Consider the following 20,746-nt stretch of genomic DNA (forward strand, 5'->3'; position numbering starts at 1 on the left):
ACTTATAAAACCGGGACACCCGTATACGTAAATATATCTATCTGAAAAATTAATATTAAACCTGATTAATCACCTATTTGACATTTCATTGATTAAATAAATCAAGGAATTATCAAATAAAAGAGATATGATATTAAGCTCATAAAGAGATATTATTGTGTTTAGTAGTAACTATGTATACTCGATTGCCCTATGAATTTTAATTGTTTATAATTTATAATTAACTTATGATCATAAGTCCACAAAGATAAAATCTTTAATTAATTATTTTATTTCCATTATTAGCGGGAAGATTCGAAAATATTTGGTAATTAAAAGGAAAAAGTTTCGTTTAATATTAAATAAAAATAATAGCAATTGCATAAAATAATGTTTAGAAACAGAAGTAAAGAAATTGAATAAAAATGAGAAAAAGGTATATGTATTTGTATTTCTTAATTTTATAGTACACCATATAATTCTGTATTTGACCACTGTGAGGCAGCACTTTATTTGCATGTAACTCTCGGTCGATGAACGGAAAATTATAAATCTGTAATGTGGTAACAGTTATTACGTAGAAATTTTCCATACAAGTTTTATTATTGTAAAGTTATTCAATCGATCCCTTAAATGAGAAATCAATATGATGAATGAACGTACTATGGGAACTATCAGTTTGAGATTTTAATATATTTTGAAAAATGATAGGTTACACAAGAAACCATAGTGTATCCAAATCTATCTAAATTCTATATACAATGCCAACATATAGAATAGCGTCGTAGAAATTTATTATTGTGCCATAAACACCACTTTTCATATTTTATATTTTGACTTTGAATTTGACTTTTACATATAAAAGAGAAATTTACACAAAATTTGTTTTATATGTGTATAAAATGGAAATATTAAAACAACAACAGGTAAACATTTATTGTTTCACGTTTTTCTTCTCTTTTCTCTAACTTTTTTACCTGATTCACTTGTATGCAATAATAATCCATTATTTTGTCATTAATACAGGCAAGAATATTAAAAAGATATTTACTTTCTGCACATTTATATTGATGTTGAATTAATGTAGCACATGGCAATAGATAAATTATATTATATATTGTATTAGAATATTTATTGTTATTACTAATAGCTTTGTATCATAGCTTATTTTACACTTACTTTAAATATGTCACCTATAAAAAGTAATAAAATTTATTATTTCATAAAATTGAAAGTTATGTTATATATATAAATATATTATTTTAGAAAAAGAAAGAAGAAAAGACTAAACTTTCTATAGAACAACAAATACCAGATGTTCCAACATTGGAAGAGTTTGAATGTCTTCTCGAAGAATCTCCTACAAATTATCCCAAGGGAGAAGGCATTGAAAATATGGAAAGTGAATTACATTCTGCTGCGATTGACACTGAACTTTATGAACAACAATCTATTCAAACAACTGCAGAAGAGACAGAAGGGTCACAAGTTACAAATATCAAAGTACTTAGATACTATTTTCTGCATTCAAATATGTTTTGTTTCTTATAAATAATCAAAATACATTTTCAATTAAATTTTAGAATGAAATTGATGTTAAAATTGGGAATGATTTGACATCATCATTGAATAATTTAGAGGGAAATGTGGAGAAAGTTACAACATCGATTTCTATGATAGAATTAATTGATAATACATCTGATGCTCTTAATAATGGAACTGCAACACCAAATTTATCTCAAGCTACTTCAAATATATCAAATTCAAAAAATTTCACTCGTGAGAGGGAAACAAAAAATTTGAAACAAAAGAAAGAGGGGGAAAGAAACAATCAATCAGATTCTATCATAAATGAAATAGATGACACGCATACTACTTTTGAGGAAATTATGCCTTTCACAGAGAGCCAATTAGCATCATTATATATTAATAAAGAGTTAGCATTGATTGATATATTTATTTCAGAATTTGTTGAAGTACAACTTAAGAGTAGTACAATTAGACAACAACATAAATTCCAACAGCTTTTAACGAACTATCTTCGTGTAAGGAATCATTTAATTATCAATTCCCATGAATTGGAAATTTTAAAAAAGTCCTGTAAAGAATTGCAAAAAAAATTATGGCGTTTAGATAAAGCCTGTATTAGGGAAGCAGGAGAATGTCAAGATGGGAATCCTGTTTTTGCTACACATGAATATTGCACTGCACATTTCAATCAGCAGGCATTTAGTGCATTGACTCGAAATTTATCAACGATAAAGGATTTATTATACAACACTCAAACATTATATTATTATGAAGCAGAAATGTTCAGGTTTCAAATTGAACAGTATGTTCAAAGAGTTTACGACTCTTGTCAAAAATTTGTAGAGTTTCCTTTTGATAGTAAAGATGTAAATCTGTTACCACTGCACATTTCTTCGCAAGCAATTTCGCAACTAATGGAACTTAGGATGTGCATAACTATATTATTTAATTTTCAAAGAAAATTATTAAAAGATGGAAAATTTGTAGCAGATACTAGAGAATGGCTTAAAAGATTAATAGAAGTTTTGTTGAAAATAGCAACTTGGCAAGATCATTTATTTATATTGAATCATATCTTGAGATGTCCTGGTGGGGTAATGAATTGGGCTCATAGCTTTGTTCAAGTTCCTATACATCCAGACCTTGGTAAATCAGGCGTATCTCCATTGAATGACCCATATTTAGATCATGTAGTAACCACACTGGCTGTAATACTACTACCTATTAAAGATAGAGATAAGTTCCTTGAACAGGTACATATATTGTAATTTACTACAGGTGTTTGGATCATTACTAAATGATAATTGGCTAATTCAATAATAATAATTTAGGTACAACAATCATTGCAAGATACAGCATGTAGTCCAGGTGATACTATTTGGCTAATGTTGGATGAGGAAGGAGAGGAAGATGAAGATATAGCTAATGTTGGTGCAAATCTATTTGAAAGTGACCTTATTTCTTTACTAAACCAAATTCCTTTTACTAAAGTATTTGAACAAGTGTTATGTATTCGGTATAAGAATGTTTATTATCAGAACAAAACTTATATTACATATTATCATTTGTTACGAGTGTTCGCGTTTTTTACAACTGTTATTAGACTTTTAAAGCAAGGTTTAAAAACATATGATTCTCCAAGGTATAGACAATTAACCAAACGACTAAGTGCATTAATTAGAGATATTGTGCAATATGCTAGTGATCAATGGGAAGATTTCGATAAAAATCAGGTAGTATTACTACTTTGTTAAAAATATTTTAATATATAAATTTGAATTTATTTTGTATAATACTAACTCTTAAATTTCTATCTTACAGAATACTCATGCATCAGTATTGATAAAACTTCAACTTGAATTTGATTGCTTTTTTTTAAAAGCAGTTTTATGCATATTTTCGTCACGTCGTTTGGGGGCGTGGCAATATTTAGCTTCTATGCCCTATCATGTAATATCATCCAATAATTTATGGCAAATATTTTATATTTTACACACTGATTGTACACAAGTAGATACGCACGTTACTAATAAATATAGTCATGGTATGTTATAATTCTACAATAAGAACAATATGAATATTTTTAAAATTGACTGTTGATAGTATAATGTTATATTAATAATATTAATATAAACGTTAAAGATTCGATAAATGAATTAAATTCTTCACAACTTCGTGCAAAATTTGAAGAAAAGTTAAGTAACATGCCAGGGGATGAATCATATTTTCTTTTAACAACCTTTGCTAATATGGCTTTGGCAAGGACTGATAAGGATTATGATTTTATAAGGACAACGACAATAGATTTGTTTCAAGTACGTATTATTGTCTGTATCATATACGTATAATTTTTAGACATTTAAACATAAGAATAATTTACAGATAGGATTTCTTAGTGAAAAAACACAAGATTCTTGCTCAAAAGATGCTAGATCTCTTCTGTCAAATTTAACAAATAAATATCCTTCATTGCTATCAGATATCTTACTGAAGTTACGAGATAATTTTGTATCAGCTGGGAAAGTATGAAAAAATGTTATTACATGTTTCTATAAATAAATATGTCTAAATTTAATTTTATTAATTTTAGCTAAGTTTATATTTATTCACTGACTTAAAATTACACAAATGGGTACCACATGAAAAAGATATAGTTATTCTTTCTACATGGTTGAATCAATATCCATTAACATCGACTGAGAATCAGTTAGCCCGTTTAATTCTTACTAACTTAAATTGGGGATTTAATGAGTAAGAATATAATTTTTAACTGAACTAAAGTTCGTTTATTTAATATATAATGATAGTTTAATTTCTATGTCCATTACAGAAGTGGTAACTTATATCTTCCTATTGATGTACATAGACGCATAGCATTATTAATTGTTGAACTCACCATGAAATATGTACCTGATTCTTCTGTCCAAAATGCCTCTTTATTGGTAGAAGGTGTTAAACAGGTATAATATGAAGATTCCACATCAATACTTATTTAATGAAATCAATCTTGATATTTATGTTATATTAAAATTTATAGGTTTCAACAATGATAAGACCTCAAACTGCTGAACATATTTTTTCATTATGGGCATGGGATATGATTTCTAAATTTAGACTACACCTACTTGATCAAAGTGAAGCACTTTGTCATTATGCACTTATGAACCTCACTGCAGCATTTGCTGATGTACCAGACATGGACTCTGATTCACGCTTGGAAATTTTGGTCATTGGTACATTAGAAAAGCAACCTATTGCGTGTTATGTGGCAACAATCATGACGTTATGGGGCCATTCTATACCTTTGATATGTTCCAAAGGATTTGCCCAATTAGAAATATTACAATATCATTGTAAATACGAACAAGTGCTTATATGTTTACATCATATAATACCGTTATTTTTGGGATGTATCGATTCATTATTTAAGAATGATAAATTTATTAGTCTTGTTATTTCTCTAATTGCGGCCGATAGATCTTATATGAAAGTCGCTAAAAGCCTTATAACAGCCGACTTTCCAGGAACAATATTGAAACAATTTTCAAATATGATACATTCACATTTATATAATTACAAAAAGTAGGTAAACATGTTGAATATTGATACTGGACAATAATATTTCATTTATAAGATGACATAATTTGTTATAGATACCGTTTGCAGACACCAAGAGATTTTGTATACCTATGGTTAAATGTACTTGTACTTGTACCAGATTGGAATAAAGACCAAAGCGTAATGTATTTAATGGATATAGTTATCAGTGCTGCATTTTTCCATGTGGATACAAAATCGATAATGGATTATATGTTTCAGAATCTTTTCTCTGTAAGATCTTTATTGCAGTTTTAATTACGTTAAATAATTAGAAATATTAAAATATCAGTTTTAAACAATTTAACAAATTACATTATACTTATTCCTTTAATATATTGTTATAATATATTTAACTTAAATTTGAATTTTACTTTTAATTGAGGTAATATTTCTATACCTTATATTGATTGAGAAATTATATCCATTTAACTAGCTTGCCATAGAGGAAAATAATGAGGTGCGGTTTTTCCTTTTATTTAAAATATATGCTAATTTGTTTTTATGAGACCAATCTAATTTTATTTATATGCAAATATATATATGATACTTATATTGTATGTTTGTATTAAATTTGGTTGTGATATAAAAAAATTTATTTAATGAATTATTTTCAGACTACGTCTAACCGCAATGTGATGACATCATTTGGCTCATTCTTAAATTGGGCAACTGGTTCTTCAAATTCTGTTAGTCTTTTAGGAAAATCTACTCAATCTGTTTGGGTTGCTTATCAAGTACTACTAACTGAACAATATAACAGAGAAATTAAAACTGGGTTATGGCATGAGATTTTAAAGGAATTGTCAGCACAGCCTAAAATATCATTAGATTCTGCTATGAAGGTATATTTTATATAGTATTTCATATAATTCTTGAAATTTTATATAATGTAAAATATATATATATATAATATCTTTTTAGCGAGCTTGTGCAACTGTAAAAATACAACCGTTCGGAGCAAATGGATTATCTATATATCGTTGGTCGCAGCAAGCACTAGATACACCTATAGGACATCCTATTCTTCCTCTTTTATGGCAAAACTTTTTTGCATTATTTCTTGCAAGAGTCCCGTCAATGTCAGGGTTTGTTTTACAAAAGGAGAATTTACATGTTTTATAGAAGTATGAATTTAACGTTTTATAGAAATAAGAATGACAATGAAATTATTTTTCAGAGTTCATCATGGTGGAATGGGTGAAAAATTTTTTGAAGGCATGATTAATTTAAGTTATTTAAAAAGATTAAAAAAACGATTACACGATACTACTACATACTTTCAGTTAAAAGGAGAAAAAGAATTAGATAATGGAGTGCCAATCACTGATGACAGACGAGCATTTTACTTTAATGCAGCAAAGTATGTAACATCAGATATAATGTATATAAGACTTGTAAGAAAAACATGATAGATTTCTGTTCTTATAGGCTTTATAAAACTTTAAGTTTGTGGCTTGAAGAACCAAGATTACATGAACCAGGTCTTTATTTACCAGCATTACCTCCACAATATATGTCACAAAAATTAATATTACTTGTTCAGGATAATTGGGTAAAAATTTTAATTCGTTTATTATAAATACAGCATGATAGAATATGACTGATTATATTGTTTTTTTAAATAGACACCATGGTTAGAATATATTGATTATTGGGCAGTTCAGCAAAACCAAAAAATGGCAGTTCAAGAATGGGAGCGTACATGCTGTAGAAATCAAGAAAATTTCGATCAGAAGGATAGAAATGTATCAATCTCACCTCCTAAAATGGATGAACCATTGCAAAGAATATTTAAAAGATTGACCACATATAAAAGACCTGTTTCTCCTCCAAATGGTTACTATCGTAAAAATCTTATTGATATAACTATAGAAACTGTATACAATGCTGATTTAGTAATAGAAAAAGCTGTAGGATGTTTTCAATCAATATTAAACTATGTTGAGACTTATAATTTAATGCTTTTTGAGCATACTGCAGTGAATTCTAGCTTTTTGGAACTAGTGCCTACACTTTATAGAGAAATTGAGAATCAAGTAACATTACATGCATTATGTGATCCAGCACCTCCAAATCAGAAACACTCTATATCAGGAACACCACCTACTGTGCACTGCGCTGGTCCAGCAGTAATTACAATTAAGGTAAATACAATAATGTTCTTCTAATTTTAAATATAAAATTATTTATACAACATTGTAATATTTAGGTACCTGAAGCTCACATGAGTGATCCTATTGATCACATGATAAAACAAAATAGAGCTGAATATGAAAATTTGTTGATAAAAGCTACTCTACCACCATCAAGTATGCTTATTTCTGTATCTGTCTTTCTAGACCATTTAATTGCGTGCGTATAATACATATTATATCTTTAAGATATATAATAATGTCTTGAAATTTACATTAATATATATATATTATATATATATGAATTAAATATGTAAATATATTATTATTCGTTTTAGAATGTTGGAACACGAAATAGCTGTAAATCGAACAAATGAAAACACAACAGCATTGTGCGAAATTCAAGAAAGTGGAGTTAAATTATTTTATTGTCTTATAGACCATTATACAGAAGAAGCATCAATTTGCCCAATAACAAAACAACTTATGACTACTTATTTAGAAAGATTAGGACAGGTCCGTATAATTGTAAAATTAAGAGAAATAATTTTAATAGATGAATTATTAATATGTAATATCAATTCTAATAGATATTTATTAGTGGGGAAGAAACTCAAGCTCCACAATTATTAAGCACTATTATGCAGAAATCAAACCTTGGTGGTTTACTTGGACCTTATTTTACGCCTGTTGCTGGTAGTGCTTCAGCATTTTTACAAATGTATCACACTGTTGTAGAATTTTCTATGAGTACAAAAGTCGATCTTTGTTTTGTATTATTATCAAAAGTACGTTATTTTCTATTTTTTTATTTTTATATGTTTACATAAATATCATAATCTTTACATTTATTTTCCTTTTAGTTTGACGTGGGAATCTGGTTAAATTATAAGCGTCCAAGATTAAGCGAGCGATCAACGTTCATACACTTAATATTTAGAGCTCTTTGTGATATGGGTCTTAATCCAGATGAAAAGAAACTGGTACTACATGAGGTATTTATAAATTTCATATTTTATGATTACATATATTACAAAGAATTTTTATAATGTTTTGTTTGATAAACATTTTTTTATAGTTATTTAGGAATCATCTCCGACTTATATTATTACATGAATTCCCAGAACATTATGGTGAAATTCTGAGTGTTGTATTAAAAAATAGTGAAAGGCAAGATTTATCACTAGATGTTTGGCGAGATTTACTAGGAGCACTCGGTGGTAAATCAAAAAATGCGTTTCCAAGTTATTCTAAAATTAGAGATGAAATTCGTCATTATGCTACTGAGCAAAAACTTCTTTCTCGACAAGAGGTTTGTGTTTTCAAGCTTACAATATTTTACACTTATTTCTAATTCGGAACTTTTTACGTAAATTTGAAATAAACTTATATATTCTATATTTTATTACAGATATATGATACAGCTATATTATTAAAAAGACATTTTACGCAGGAACGTTTAAAATATGGTCTTTATGGATTATATCCAAAATATAGAATCTACAATGAACCTTTAAGTACATTCCTTGGTATGGTAGGTCATGCTCTTGTTGCACTTACTCTTCAATCTGATAGAGGTTCATTAGGAGACCAATGTAAGCATTTCAACCATACATCATACCATATTATACATACCATATTTGTAATAAACATAATTATTGTTTTTAAAGTATGTGAGAAAATATGGCCTGTCCTAAGTGAAATGTATTCACCTTGGATTGCACCGTATCGGACGCAAGATTTAAAAGAACCAGCTGCCGCATGGATTCAACAACTTACAGATGATCGATCTGTTTTATTACCATGGATTGTAACAGATGGCCCATATGCTAACAAATTTGTAGCAATGTTTGTTGAATGTGTTCGTTTTATTATCGATATCTTGCCAGCATCTAACAAGATACTCTGTTTCGTCTGGCAGTTTTATGTTACCAATTTTGCACATGATTCAGTTAAAGATCATATTCTGAACGTTATTCATGGCAACTTTCTATCATTGCCATGGGATCGTTTCTATCCATCTGTAAATGATGTGGAATTGATGGCAAAAGTAATTGATCAAAATTTACCAGATAGTCACTTATTCCTGGGAAGCGTGTTTACATGTGTACACTGGCCACTTTGGATAAATGACTTATTAGCATCACATCCATTAGCTCTCATAGCGAGGATGCATGTTTGTTTATTAAATCTATTGGTAAAATTATCTACTGAACCAAACGTTAGACAGGTAATTAATTATACTCTTCACAGTCTCTGTATTCATATATGCAGAAGTCTTAAATTCAAACAATTAATAAAATGATCAATATCAGCTTAAGGATATGTTAATGTATTAACAATACATTTCAGACTGATAAAGTAATTCAGTTAATTATGGATACTGAAAAACTTTCTTGGCATTTATTAGATGCATCTGCCTATGATCCAATAATTCGTTGGCATGCCATGAACTGTGATTCAAGAGTTGTTCTCTATTCGTACAATGAGCAATGCCATCCTATAGATGTTGCTGTACATAAGTATATACAATAATTTTATTTTATTATCCTAATTTTATTTACAAATTAGATATTCTGTAATAAATATGATGTAATAGTTTGTTAAAGGTGGCAGCAGGCTATGATCCTGTTGTAGGTCATCTTTACCCAACTACAGGAAAAAAGAGACAACTATATATACACTTTACGATAAAATTATTAATTGCTTGTACAACACGATATAAACCTTTATTATCTACAAATTCAAAAGTATTCAACAATACATTATCAAAAATGCTAGATGATATGGAAGCTATTATCCTAAATAGTAAATATGACACATCTATATAATTTAAATTATTGCATATATCTAGAATTATTAAAGAAGTACAATTAAAACAAAAAATAAAAATCTTTAGCTGTTCCAGAATCCCAACAAATTGCAGAAGCAAGTTCACTAATTACTGAATTACTGTGTGTTATGAATCAACATGGAGTTCTGATGGAACATCTTCGCACTAGCTGGACATTGTGGCTTTCAAAAAGAACAGCTAACAATCCAATTCTTATGAGTATACTTAAAGTTATTGGAACAACAGTTACTTCACCAACTATACTTGGAGAGTTAATGGAGGCTGCATTAGAATCATATTTTAAATTTAATTGTATGTAAAACAAATATGAGTATAGTCAGTTATACAGTTTTTAACATTTTGATTTGTATGGCAGCATCTGAAGAAGTTTCACCAACTTGGGCTTCAGTTTTAACAATTTTCCAATCAGTAATACCTCGACGACCACCATTGGAGACATTCTTAATTTCTGAGGGAAAGCTTCTTACTTTGTACTTTATTTTACTTAAGCGACTTCCATTATGTCAAGACATTAGAGAAGAAGGAGTGCTTCTTATAAATTTAGTTGACTGGATTTCTGCTATTAAGCCAACGTAAGTGTAAATTATTAAAAATTTCTACATTACAGTGTGCCTACATTTAATTTAATATTTTTTCTTTAGGAATATAAATGAAGAAAAATTACCTCTTCTTTGGGCTAAAACTTGCGAATTAGCATATAGACAGTGTCAGTATAATGAAAATACCAAAACTGCTGCTAGAGCTCTTAAAGGCCTAGCACGTTCGTTATTAACGATTGCTGATGATAGTGCACAGGGATGGGGGATATTAGGAGCTATTGGCCTTAAAAAAAATTCCAATCTATCAATAAGGTAAATTAAACAATTTTATGACATAAAATATTAACATACATTTTATTCTATCTTGTATAAAATTTCTTTTATATTTATATAGGTGCAAATTTTTAAGTCGCGTGATAGGAGTGTATTGTTTAGCTCAATTACCTGAATCAAAATCAGAACAACAGATAGTAAGATTTACACCTGATTCCCCTGGAGTGGCATCATCAAAAACAAATGAATCAAATGTATTAGAAATCCGACCTAGTACAGAAGCTATTAAGGCTATGCAGGCTTTAGAAGCACTTTTATTGAATAAACAATATGTGACGCTTACAGGAGACATAGAACGATCTATTAAATTAATTAGGGATCCTGCTAATTCTTTGCACAACGCAACAGTTATTCTAGGTGTATTGACAACAGAGCTATATAATCAAAGGTATTTGCATGTTTTGATAGATTAGTGTAATATTTTTTGATCAGATTAAAATGAAAATGGCCAATGGTAATTTTATATCCATTAGTTTATATTTATTATTTTTTATTGTATAAAAATTTAAAGTAGTACATTTTTTGCATAAATATTGTAAAGCAGTTTTAAAAACTATAAATCCTATATAAATCTAGTCATAAACATTTGACTACATCTATTGCTGATTATCTGAATTATTATGTATTAATAATTATTTAAAAATAAAACTTACATATGTATGTATATAACAATTTGTATAAAATTACATGTATGCATTATGTTTATATATGCATAAAATTAATATGTCTGTAACAGATCTATGTATTTAAGTATTTAAATTATGTGATAATTTTATGATTAAAAATAGAATATTAAATTGATAAAATAAAGTTTGTTAATTTATTAATCTTTATACATGCATTTTACACATCAAATGAAGTATAAAAATATACTGAGAGCCTCATTTGAAAAATGAAATTACAGATATTCACAAATTAATCCTCTTAATTAGCTTTTTCTACTAATCAAGATTTGTTCGATTTGCTGTTTGTTTATTTATTAAATGAACTTCAGTTACATTTCTGGTCTATAAGCTTAGTCAGTCTTACAAAGAAACAGCAAATCGAATAAATTTTCAAAACACTATCATCCCGTAACGGTGAAAAAGTAGAACTAGTCACTATCGCTATGTTTATCGCTCAATATTACGTTCTTTGCCTACGGACAAGTCATGTGTTGTTATCTATTCTTACAAGCGCCAAGTTTCTGTTGCTTCCGTCTCCAATAGATGACAGCACATGGCTTATCCGCAGACAAGGCACACAGTAGTATGCGATAAGAACGGCTATATGTACTCGTATCAGATAAAGAGCGTAACATATGTACCCGAGTGGGGCAAGGAAAGCGAGAATGTGCGGCAAAAGCAACAATGACGATTAGTTCCACCCTTTCATCACTACGTGGTGATAGTAGGAATACTGTCCATAAATCGAACAAATTTTCATTAGTAAAAAGAACAGATTAAGAAGATTAATTTATGAACTTGTGTGACTGAGTCTTCTGAATTAAATCCTTAGCTTTTCTTTCCTTCTACATTCCTTCTAATCTGCGAAATACATGTATAAAAATTTACAAACTCTATATCTAAAGACTTATTCCTAAACACCATAAATGTATCGTATTAATACTATATTATTTATTCAGGTCATTATACATTTAATTATAATTTGTAATATAACAGCAAGTTAGTTATATTTTGTGGACAAATTGTATTACTTCTATTTCATAAATGTGTTGTTTTCATTTCAATTACTAATTAATAATACTATTACATAGAAGAAGATCGTTGACAAATATAGTTAAATAAAATAAAAAAGATATAAAAGAATTTCATCATGTGTTGCAAGTAACTTATCTGTTCAATTTTCTATCGTGCAATAATTAAAAAATAACATTGCTAAATGTAATTTTTCCTTCCATTTGGAACTTATTAAGTTAATAACTAGTTAATAACTTTGACTTTGCTCATTAAAAATATACAATGTTTTTCTTATAAAAAATTCGTTATCTGCATCTACATAATAGAAAGAATGCTTTTATATCATTCATAAAAATCTCATTATTAATCAATTTACAAATATACTAAATCTTTTCTAAATATCTTAAATGTTTTGTACACTCTCAAAAAGTTCACAGTATCAAGAATAAATAATTTAAATTGATTACACTTAACACAATTATCTATGTAATATGCTGCTTATTAATAACTTTTTCTAACCCTGATTAAGACCTGGTCCATGAAGTTCAATAAAACTTTCCAAAGAACGTGGTACATTTCCATAATATGACAAATTGTAAGCATTCACGACTTTTGCAGCCATACATTTTAATGACAATTTAGTTTGAGTCCTTAGTATTATTTCTGCTACACCTGTATACAGATAAGATTAATATATTATGTAAAAAGTCTTATTTTTAAATATTTTATATTATTTTTCAAATTTATTTAAACAGACCTGTAGCGACAGCATCATACGGAGTTTTCCCATTACTATTAACTGTATCCATATGCGCTCCAGCTTCTATAAGATCCATGATGATGGAATGAAGAGTCATAAAATCACTGCAAGATTTCAGATATGTTATAAAAACATTTTTCACTAAAAATGATTTGGCTTAATAAAACAATGCAGCTAACTGTACCTAACAGGTTCCCTATAACTAACAATAATATGTAATGGTGTATTCCTTTCATTGTCCATTGCATTTACATCAGCACCACAACATATAAGTAGCTTAGTCGTTGCAGCGCAAGGAAATCTGTAAGACGTTCGCAATATTGTATTTATACATATTGTATAAAGAACAAAAAGTAAATTTCAGATTTCTTTTCATTTTGAAACTAAAATAATAAAAAAAGAGTGTTAATAATACTTTATTAACATTATCTAATATGAGCAAAACTAAACTCCTATTAAATTTCACCATGATACTTTACTTTAAAAAAACAGACTTATAAACATACTTGCAGACATGGTTAGTATGGAAATCATCCACCAAAGTGGCAGCATTTACAGCAAGATGCAGTAATGTCTGGCCATCCTTTAAACGTAATTGTAAAGCACAGAGTTTATGAACTAATTGATATGCCTTCTTTTTATCTTGTTCTTCATATTTACTCTCATTCAATGTTAAAAGTTTTGTTAAAATTGTCAATATATACAATGTAGTTGTAATATTTGATTCCATCTCCTCCTGCAATTTTTAATTTATGAAAGTTATTACATAATACATAATTCAACACATAAATCAATTTTTTAGCTTACAATATGTTGTTCTATATCTTCCTCAGAATCAGGATTGTTGAGTTTAGATTTATTACGAGTAAGTTCTGTTACGCAAGCTTCTAAAACATTCAAGACTTGAGAAAACTCAAGATCTACTCCTACATGTATCATTTGTGAAAATACCTACAAATAAGATTTTAAAAAAAATAGAACGAAATATAGGGAATATATAAAATTGTTTGATCGGATCATTTAGTGGATAAATACCTGAGCAAACCTTAAAAGATCTTTTACAACTGGTATATTGTTCAGTTGCTTCAAATATAAAGCATGAAGCCAGAGATCTATACATCTATCAAATCTAGCACTATCTGCAAAAACTGCTCCTCTGAATATAATATGATGTGGCACTTTTGGATTATGCTGTCCTAATATTAATAAAATAATAAAAAATCAGGATAAAAAGAATAACAAAAAAGAATTATCCTATCAATATTTATTGAATTAAAATTGTAACCTAGTATCCTCTCTCGAATAGCCAATGATTCCATATGAATAGCATTTTGATTATTTCTAATACTTTTCAATTTTTCTAGAGTATCACATTCTTTCCAATTATCATATGCTTTTATACTTTTACCTAATTTTTTATAAATAATATTATCTGGATCTCTGAATCTGTAACAACAAGAATTAACTAATTGTTCCTGAATAGCATTTTTCTAAAATTATAAATATTTTTTACCTATGTTTCATTGCTTTCCATAAATATTTATAAGCTTTTGTTAAACAATAATTGCGCTCATCATTGGCATAAGAAGCTCCAAGAAGCTCGTATGCTTCAATTGCTTCTTCTCTAGTAACTTTTACATATTTTATTAAATATTCTACTACTTCAGCCCTAGTTTTTTCTGCTGCTGCTATTAATGGTGTCATTCCACTAACATTCTTTGTCATATGTGTCCCATATTTCAATAATTCAGATATTATATTAGTATATCCACGTTCAGCTGCCAAATGTAATGCAGTTGTATCACAATTTGCTTTCTCATTTGGATTTGCACCTTTTTGCAAAAGAAAAGTCACCTGTTGTAAATACAATAAAATTGCTGAAATTGACATTATAAGTTAAATATATAATTTTATATTATTCAAATTATAATATTATACTTACTATATCTAAATGACCCTTATATGCAGCAATCATTAAACATGTATTATTGAACTGATTTAAAATATTTATATCTGCATTATGTTCTATTAAATATTTGACAATATCTAATCGTCCATCAAAACAAGCTGCCCTCAAAGGGGTAGATAAGCTTTTAGTAGGGTGATTAACATTGGCACCAGCTTTTACTAGTATCTTCACAACTGTCAAATGTCCTGCACCAGCAGCACACCATAAAGCAGTTGCCTTTTCAATAACATATCCATCAAATTTAACTGTTCCTTCCTGTTCCAAATCAGGCTTAAATTTATCAAGTAATATTTTAACTACTTTATCACGGCCATATCGTGCAGCTATTATTAATGGTGTACAATGTTGACCATCTTCTTCCAATACTTTTTGATTAATCACAACATTTACCAGTTTAGCATCTTTGCTACTGAGAAGATTATAAAGAATAATAGCCATACCATCTTTGGCAGCATAATAAACACGCGTTAAAAATAGTTGTGATATTTGCGCTGAATCTTCATTTAATTTAGTATTTTCCATTTTGTTTAATATTTCCTTCCTAAGTTCCTTTTAGACGTTAAGCGTGATATAAAAATAGATTTATACTAATATTCTTTTCTTATTGAAATTTGTCGATGTCATTCTAACCTCCAAACATTCATAATATACATACATACAATAAATATTACAAGAAAACCTGAAATTTTTTCTGAGAATATATAATAGTACACTGATAATCTTGTATAACAACAACGTTCGATATTAATTATAATCTTGTTTACTACTATTATAATCACTTTTACTTTTACAACTGCTTAATAATTATTTTCAGACTTTCAATACATATTACACTATGTAAGTTCTATTTTAAAATCATCTTTACTTCATTTTTAAAATGAAAATTGAAATATGCACATTTATTTTTTTATTCGCCTACATAATAATTGACACTGTATCAATTACGATAAAATTTGAAAAAATAAACAAACAATACATTAATTTTAAAATATACGAAAAATTTCATTTATCAAAGTTTGCAATTTATTACAAGATTTAAATAAATATATATATATATATATATATATATATATATATACATATGTTATTTTTAAGTCTTAAATTTCTAAGTTAAAGATATAGTACATAATTTTGCAAAATTTTGAAATAATAAAGTACGAAATCACTCTTCTATTATTCTTTATAATAATTACTCTTAGTTAATAAGTTTACACAAAGTAAACTGGATTAAATATCATTTCACTTTTTATTATCCATACGTTTAAAAATTCCTATTCTAATAGAACATACCTAATTTAGATCGCTGTTAGGAATAAAATATAAATTCCCAATCGTTAGAATATGTATCTATACATATGTGAGTATGTGTTATTGAATCTTCCTATGCAGTATTATTTCTTAGCCATAGATTAACTGATTACATGTAAATCTTAATTTGGAGAGAAATTTAAGCTCAAGAAACAAAATATTTTGTTTGAGCCATTTTTATATTTTCGTTATTTTTCGCATTATAAAATGTTTATTGGAAAAACTTATTTAATTTTCTGCGAAGAATATTGTAATGGCATATGTTAAATGATTCATTTGCAAATATTTGAAGTCTGAATATTTAAAGATCCCCAATTGAAGAATGAAATGGGAGTAAATGAATCGAAAAAATATTACTCCCGCCATTTTTTACTATTTCCTACTTTATTGTGGTATTACAGGCGAATAACATATCAAATAGTACACTTTAATTATTTATGTCAATACAAAATTATCAATTTTTCGAAATTGGTAAAAATCATAATATTTTTCAAATATAATAAATATTCGAAGAGACAATTTCAGATAGTAGTTAAAACCAGAGTGGAAATTTCCTCTCTTGTAAAACAAAACATGTTTTATAAAGAAAATTACTAATTTTTGGTTGGTAACAGTGAGATGCGTAACATTTTTGAACAAATAAGAAAGTTTGTTTTAGAAACTTAAAATAATTTGTAATTTTCTTTTTATTTCACTGTTTTTTGTTTGAATTTTCAGTTGTGCTAGTTATTTCTTTTTGTTGTAATAATGATTACACGTAGCTCTACCTCTAAGTTAAAGGTATTAATTCATAACGATATTATTTATTATTATATTGATTGTATTAATGCTATATGCAGATTGTATATAATGTTTTAGCATACAATAAAAATTAAAGAATCTATATTATCTATAACAATTATCTAGGAATTTTTATTATTTGAAAATTTAATAGTGTTTTCAACGTTGATAACGCTCAATTCTCTTAACCTCAATTCGATTGTTGTTATTTATATCTTCATTAAATTAAGTAAGAATACGATATCAGCTTTTGATGACCAATTTAAATGTATCAATGTTATTATCGTAATGTGATCTGTAGCATTACTTTTGAGGTTAATAACTGGAACACTTTGTACATTTTCCCTATTTATTGTGTTTTATTGAAATCAGATAAAATTTATTGATATATTATACTGCACATACTAACCAACTTTAACTATTCCAAACATTTTATTAAAATTTATATGTATTTTATGTTTCACTATTAACATAAATGTTTTAATAGGCAACATTAGACCAGAAGATTCCTCCAAAGGAAGAATCAACTGTATCTGAACTCCCACCAATTATATTCTCAGGCTATATTAATTATGTCAATGATTTTAACGAATGTGCTATGATTTGTGATAATCTTATGTAAGACTTACACAATTGACTTAGAAAAGAAAGATGATTCTCAAATATTAATTTATACTGAACATTTCATTGTAATTTTTTTTAGAACAGAAATAGAAAAATATGATAAAATAGTACCAATAGGATTTGATTTGGAGTGGCCTTTTAGTTTTCAAACTGGATCTGGTAAAACAGCCTTGGCACAAATTTGTTTCAGTGAAAATATTTGTTATCTGTTACATATATATTCATTAAAAAAATTACCAGCTGCATTTGTGGTCCTTTTAAGTCATCCAAAAGTGAGATTAGTTGGAGTTAACATAAAGAAGTCAGTTAATTGATAAAGCTTTATTATAATAAAATTCATGTATTTTTCATAATTTATTTATATTACAGTGATATCTGGAAACTAGGTAGAGATTTTAAGGAATTTCCAGCTTGTAAAGTCGTAGAAAACAATTGTTTTGATTGTGGTAAATTTGCAAATACAGTATTAAATAGGTCTTGTCGGTGGAGTTTAGAGAAGTTAACAGAATATTTGGTTGGTATTTTGATTACAATAAAACAAATTTCAAATGATAAAAGGAAATTAATATTACTCATTGTGTGATCTTTCTTGGTTTAGTTAAAGAAAAAGATTAGTAAGGATCCAAAAGTTAGAAAAAGTAAATGGCATATGCATCCATTAAATGATGAGCAGAAACTTTATGCAGCAACGGATGCTTATGTATGTTAACTATAAAAACATTATATTACTATTACTACTTCAATTATATTTTTAATTTTAATATTAAAATCATTTATTATTTTTACAGGTTTCTTGGCTCTTGCATGTAACTATACAAGAACGGGCAAATTTAAAGGATAATGAATTAAAGGAGACACAGAATATTAGTGTCTCAATATGACTACAAAAATAGTTAAAGTTTTATGGGCTGGTAGATTAAGTTATAGATTTGGGCTTAAGCTACAAAAAATATTATCTGATCAGCATCACCAAAGAAAGCAAGTAGAAAACAATAGTTGCAATACATTAGTATTGCTTGAGCACGATCCAGTATATACAGTTGGAATTAGAGATAAAGATTATACACTAAAAGATCAAAACAAGTTAAAAAGTTTAGGTGCTGAGTTTTTTAGAACAAATCGAGGTGGTCTTATAACTTTTCATGGGCCTGGACAATTAGTAGCATATCCTATATTAAATTTAAAAGAATTTAAAGCTAGCATTAAATGGTATGTGTGCCAAATAGAGAAAATGATTATTCGTTTATGCGCCGAATTTGGCATTAAAGGTGAAACATCCCCAAACACTGGTGTATGGGTAAATGACAAAAAGATTTGTGCCATTGGTATTCATGGAAGTCGTTATATAACAACACATGGTTTAGCTCTAAATTGTAATACAGACTTAAGTTGGTTTAATCATATTATACCTTGTGGTATCAAAGGAAAGGGTGTAACAAGCATTAGTCAGGAACTTAATATAAATGTTACCATTCAAGATGTGCTACCATTGTTTCAAAATGCTTTTCAAGATCAATTTCAATGTACATTAATTGAATATCCAATAGAAGAATCTTATCAATTGTTTAAGCTTGTTAACAATAATGTGTGCACAAAAGACTTAAAAAGTTGAATGTAATAATTTTAATAAATTTAAATAATTTTGTATAATACATGAGATTAAATGTTCTTTTTCATTTTACTTTTATTATTATAAATTATTACCTTTTTTAGCGAGACAAAAGGTAAATAGCAATTCTTGTCTTAGAATTTAGGGGATCACCTGATTTCTTGTCATTTTTGTATCTCGTGCGGTATTACTAATTCTAGTTATACTAGTTATTTGTGTTTGAAGTTATTTCTCTATAATCTCTCTAGATATCTCAATAAATACTTTATCGCGGGAACTTTTGGGAAATTGATATCGATATGTAAACTAAAAACGAAGTTCGAAATTATCGTACATCGTTTCATTGTTCAATCACCCAATCAGAGTCATTGTTTAGAGACTCAATGTCGATGGTCTAGCAGGAAGAAAATCAGAATACAAAGGACAGAACATACTCTAATGGAAAATTCTGAGTTTACTTTTACCTTACATTTGTCCATCTTGTTTGCAGGTACAATTCCTTCCACCCTTAATGACCCTTAAGGTTGGAATGAAACGAGAGTCCAATAAGAAATGTCCTTTCACTGCACTGTGTTTACAAAAAAAATTTTAATAAATAAATAAAAGCTAATTTAATGAAAAATGTTTTTTGCCTTTTCAAAGATATAAAAAAGGAACAATTTCAAAAACTTCGGTTTAATAGTATAAGATTTAAATAAAAAAATATTCGTGTATTTTTAAATAGGAAACTTTTATTTTTTGTAAATACTATAATAATAATACCAAAGAAAAAGCATAACATGGTCGAATTAAAGTACATATTTTTGATATCTCTATCAACATGTTTTACGTTATCATTTACCTGTATACAACATTCTCTAGCATTAGGTAAATCTTAAAAGAACATGTAAGAAAAAGAAAGGAAAGCATTGTATTGCATGTTATAGCCTTACATTTTAGCTCTCTTACTAAATTAACGAAATAAACATTAAATACAAAGGTAAAATCGAGACAGAAATAACTAACTATTTCATATGTTTGAACAAAATAGTAAACTAAACGAAAAATCTT

At 27.8% G+C, this 20,746-nt stretch overlaps 3 protein-coding genes across 8 annotated transcripts; 2 read left to right on the top strand and 1 right to left on the bottom strand.

Annotated features, from left to right (window-relative positions):
• Positions 1-514: 514 nt before the first annotated feature.
• Positions 515-11,430, top strand: Epg5 (ectopic P-granules autophagy protein 5). Of its 2 annotated transcripts, XM_072003188.1 has the most exons (30): positions 515-905; positions 1,246-1,482; positions 1,563-2,762; positions 2,841-3,242; positions 3,331-3,553; positions 3,652-3,824; positions 3,892-4,032; positions 4,100-4,260; positions 4,340-4,469; positions 4,547-5,091; positions 5,163-5,340; positions 5,543-5,566; positions 5,724-5,951; positions 6,031-6,194; positions 6,287-6,469; positions 6,538-6,661; positions 6,735-7,253; positions 7,319-7,461; positions 7,580-7,757; positions 7,832-8,029; positions 8,105-8,236; positions 8,320-8,553; positions 8,653-8,836; positions 8,912-9,471; positions 9,594-9,763; positions 9,841-10,049; positions 10,141-10,386; positions 10,451-10,667; positions 10,737-10,946; positions 11,029-11,430. In XM_072003188.1, exons 1-30 carry the CDS (start codon positions 882-884, stop codon positions 11,378-11,380), a joined length of 7,689 nt encoding a protein of 2,562 aa, XP_071859289.1. In that variant the 5' UTR covers positions 515-881; the 3' UTR covers positions 11,381-11,430. The 2 variants fall into 2 exon arrangements, with proteins under 2 accessions (XP_071859289.1, XP_071859290.1); XM_072003189.1 differs by lacking the exon at positions 5,543-5,566.
• A 1,131-nt stretch (positions 11,431-12,561) lies between these two features.
• Positions 12,562-16,273, bottom strand: LOC139987207 (protein fem-1 homolog B). Of its 2 annotated transcripts, XM_072003201.1 has the most exons (9): positions 15,349-16,265; positions 14,920-15,260; positions 14,692-14,852; positions 14,442-14,602; positions 14,214-14,357; positions 13,913-14,142; positions 13,591-13,707; positions 13,404-13,510; positions 12,562-13,318 (listed from the first exon to the last, which is right to left on the bottom strand). In XM_072003201.1, the coding sequence occupies exons 1-9, from the start codon at positions 15,895-15,897 to the stop codon at positions 13,161-13,163; spliced, it is 1,968 nt and encodes a 655-aa protein (XP_071859302.1). In that variant the 5' UTR covers positions 15,898-16,265; the 3' UTR covers positions 12,562-13,160. The 2 variants fall into 2 exon arrangements, 1 of the variants encoding a protein (XP_071859302.1); XR_011799807.1 differs by lacking the exon at positions 12,562-13,318 and having other exon boundaries at positions 13,591-13,789; positions 15,349-16,273.
• A 1,032-nt stretch (positions 16,274-17,305) lies between these two features.
• Positions 17,306-20,142, top strand: LOC139987215 (octanoyl-[acyl-carrier-protein]:protein N-octanoyltransferase LIPT2, mitochondrial-like). Of its 4 annotated transcripts, none has more exons than XM_072003217.1 (6): positions 17,306-17,463; positions 17,951-18,081; positions 18,167-18,388; positions 18,457-18,601; positions 18,686-18,787; positions 18,876-19,120. In XM_072003217.1, exons 1-6 carry the CDS (start codon positions 17,431-17,433, stop codon positions 18,966-18,968), a joined length of 726 nt encoding a protein of 241 aa, XP_071859318.1. In that variant the 5' UTR covers positions 17,306-17,430; the 3' UTR covers positions 18,969-19,120. The 4 variants fall into 4 exon arrangements, with proteins under 4 accessions (XP_071859318.1, XP_071859319.1, XP_071859316.1 ...); XM_072003218.1 differs by lacking the exon at positions 17,306-17,463 and adding an exon at positions 17,563-17,692; XM_072003215.1 differs by lacking the exon at positions 17,306-17,463 and adding an exon at positions 17,627-17,777.
• Positions 20,143-20,746: the final 604 nt, after the last annotated feature.

This window comes from Bombus fervidus, chromosome 5, assembly GCF_041682495.2.
Source record: "Bombus fervidus isolate BK054 chromosome 5, iyBomFerv1, whole genome shotgun sequence".
Classification (NCBI taxonomy): domain Eukaryota; kingdom Metazoa; phylum Arthropoda; class Insecta; order Hymenoptera; family Apidae; genus Bombus; species Bombus fervidus.

What these genes read in the sequence shown, in the direction of transcription:
- Epg5 (XM_072003188.1), top strand. Translation starts at nt 882, where the DNA reads ATGGAAATATTAAAACAACAACAG. An exon ending in TACTTGTTCAGGATAATTGG is followed by an intron (nt 6,662 to 6,734) that starts GTAAAAATTTTA and finishes TTTTTTAAATAG; the next exon opens with ACACCATGGTTAGAATATAT. An exon ending in ATTTAGAAAGATTAGGACAG is followed by an intron (nt 7,758 to 7,831) that starts GTCCGTATAATT and finishes CAATTCTAATAG; the next exon opens with ATATTTATTAGTGGGGAAGA.
- LOC139987207 (XM_072003201.1), bottom strand. Translation starts at nt 15,897, where the DNA reads ATGGAAAATACTAAATTAAATGAAGATTCAGCGCAAATATCACAACTA. An exon ending in CATACTAACCATGTCTGCAA is followed by an intron (nt 13,708 to 13,912) that starts GTATGTTTATAA and finishes AACGTCTTACAG; the next exon opens with ATTTCCTTGCGCTGCAACGA. An exon ending in AGTTATAGGGAACCTGTTAG is followed by an intron (nt 13,511 to 13,590) that starts GTACAGTTAGCT and finishes GAAATCTTGCAG; the next exon opens with TGATTTTATGACTCTTCATT.
- LOC139987215 (XM_072003215.1), top strand. Translation starts at nt 17,730, where the DNA reads ATGTATCAATGTTATTATCGTAATGTGATCTGTAGCATTACTTTTGAG. An exon ending in TCTGTAGCATTACTTTTGAG is followed by an intron (nt 17,778 to 17,950) that starts GTTAATAACTGG and finishes ATGTTTTAATAG; the next exon opens with GCAACATTAGACCAGAAGAT. An exon ending in AGAAGTTAACAGAATATTTG is followed by an intron (nt 18,602 to 18,685) that starts GTTGGTATTTTG and finishes TTCTTGGTTTAG; the next exon opens with TTAAAGAAAAAGATTAGTAA.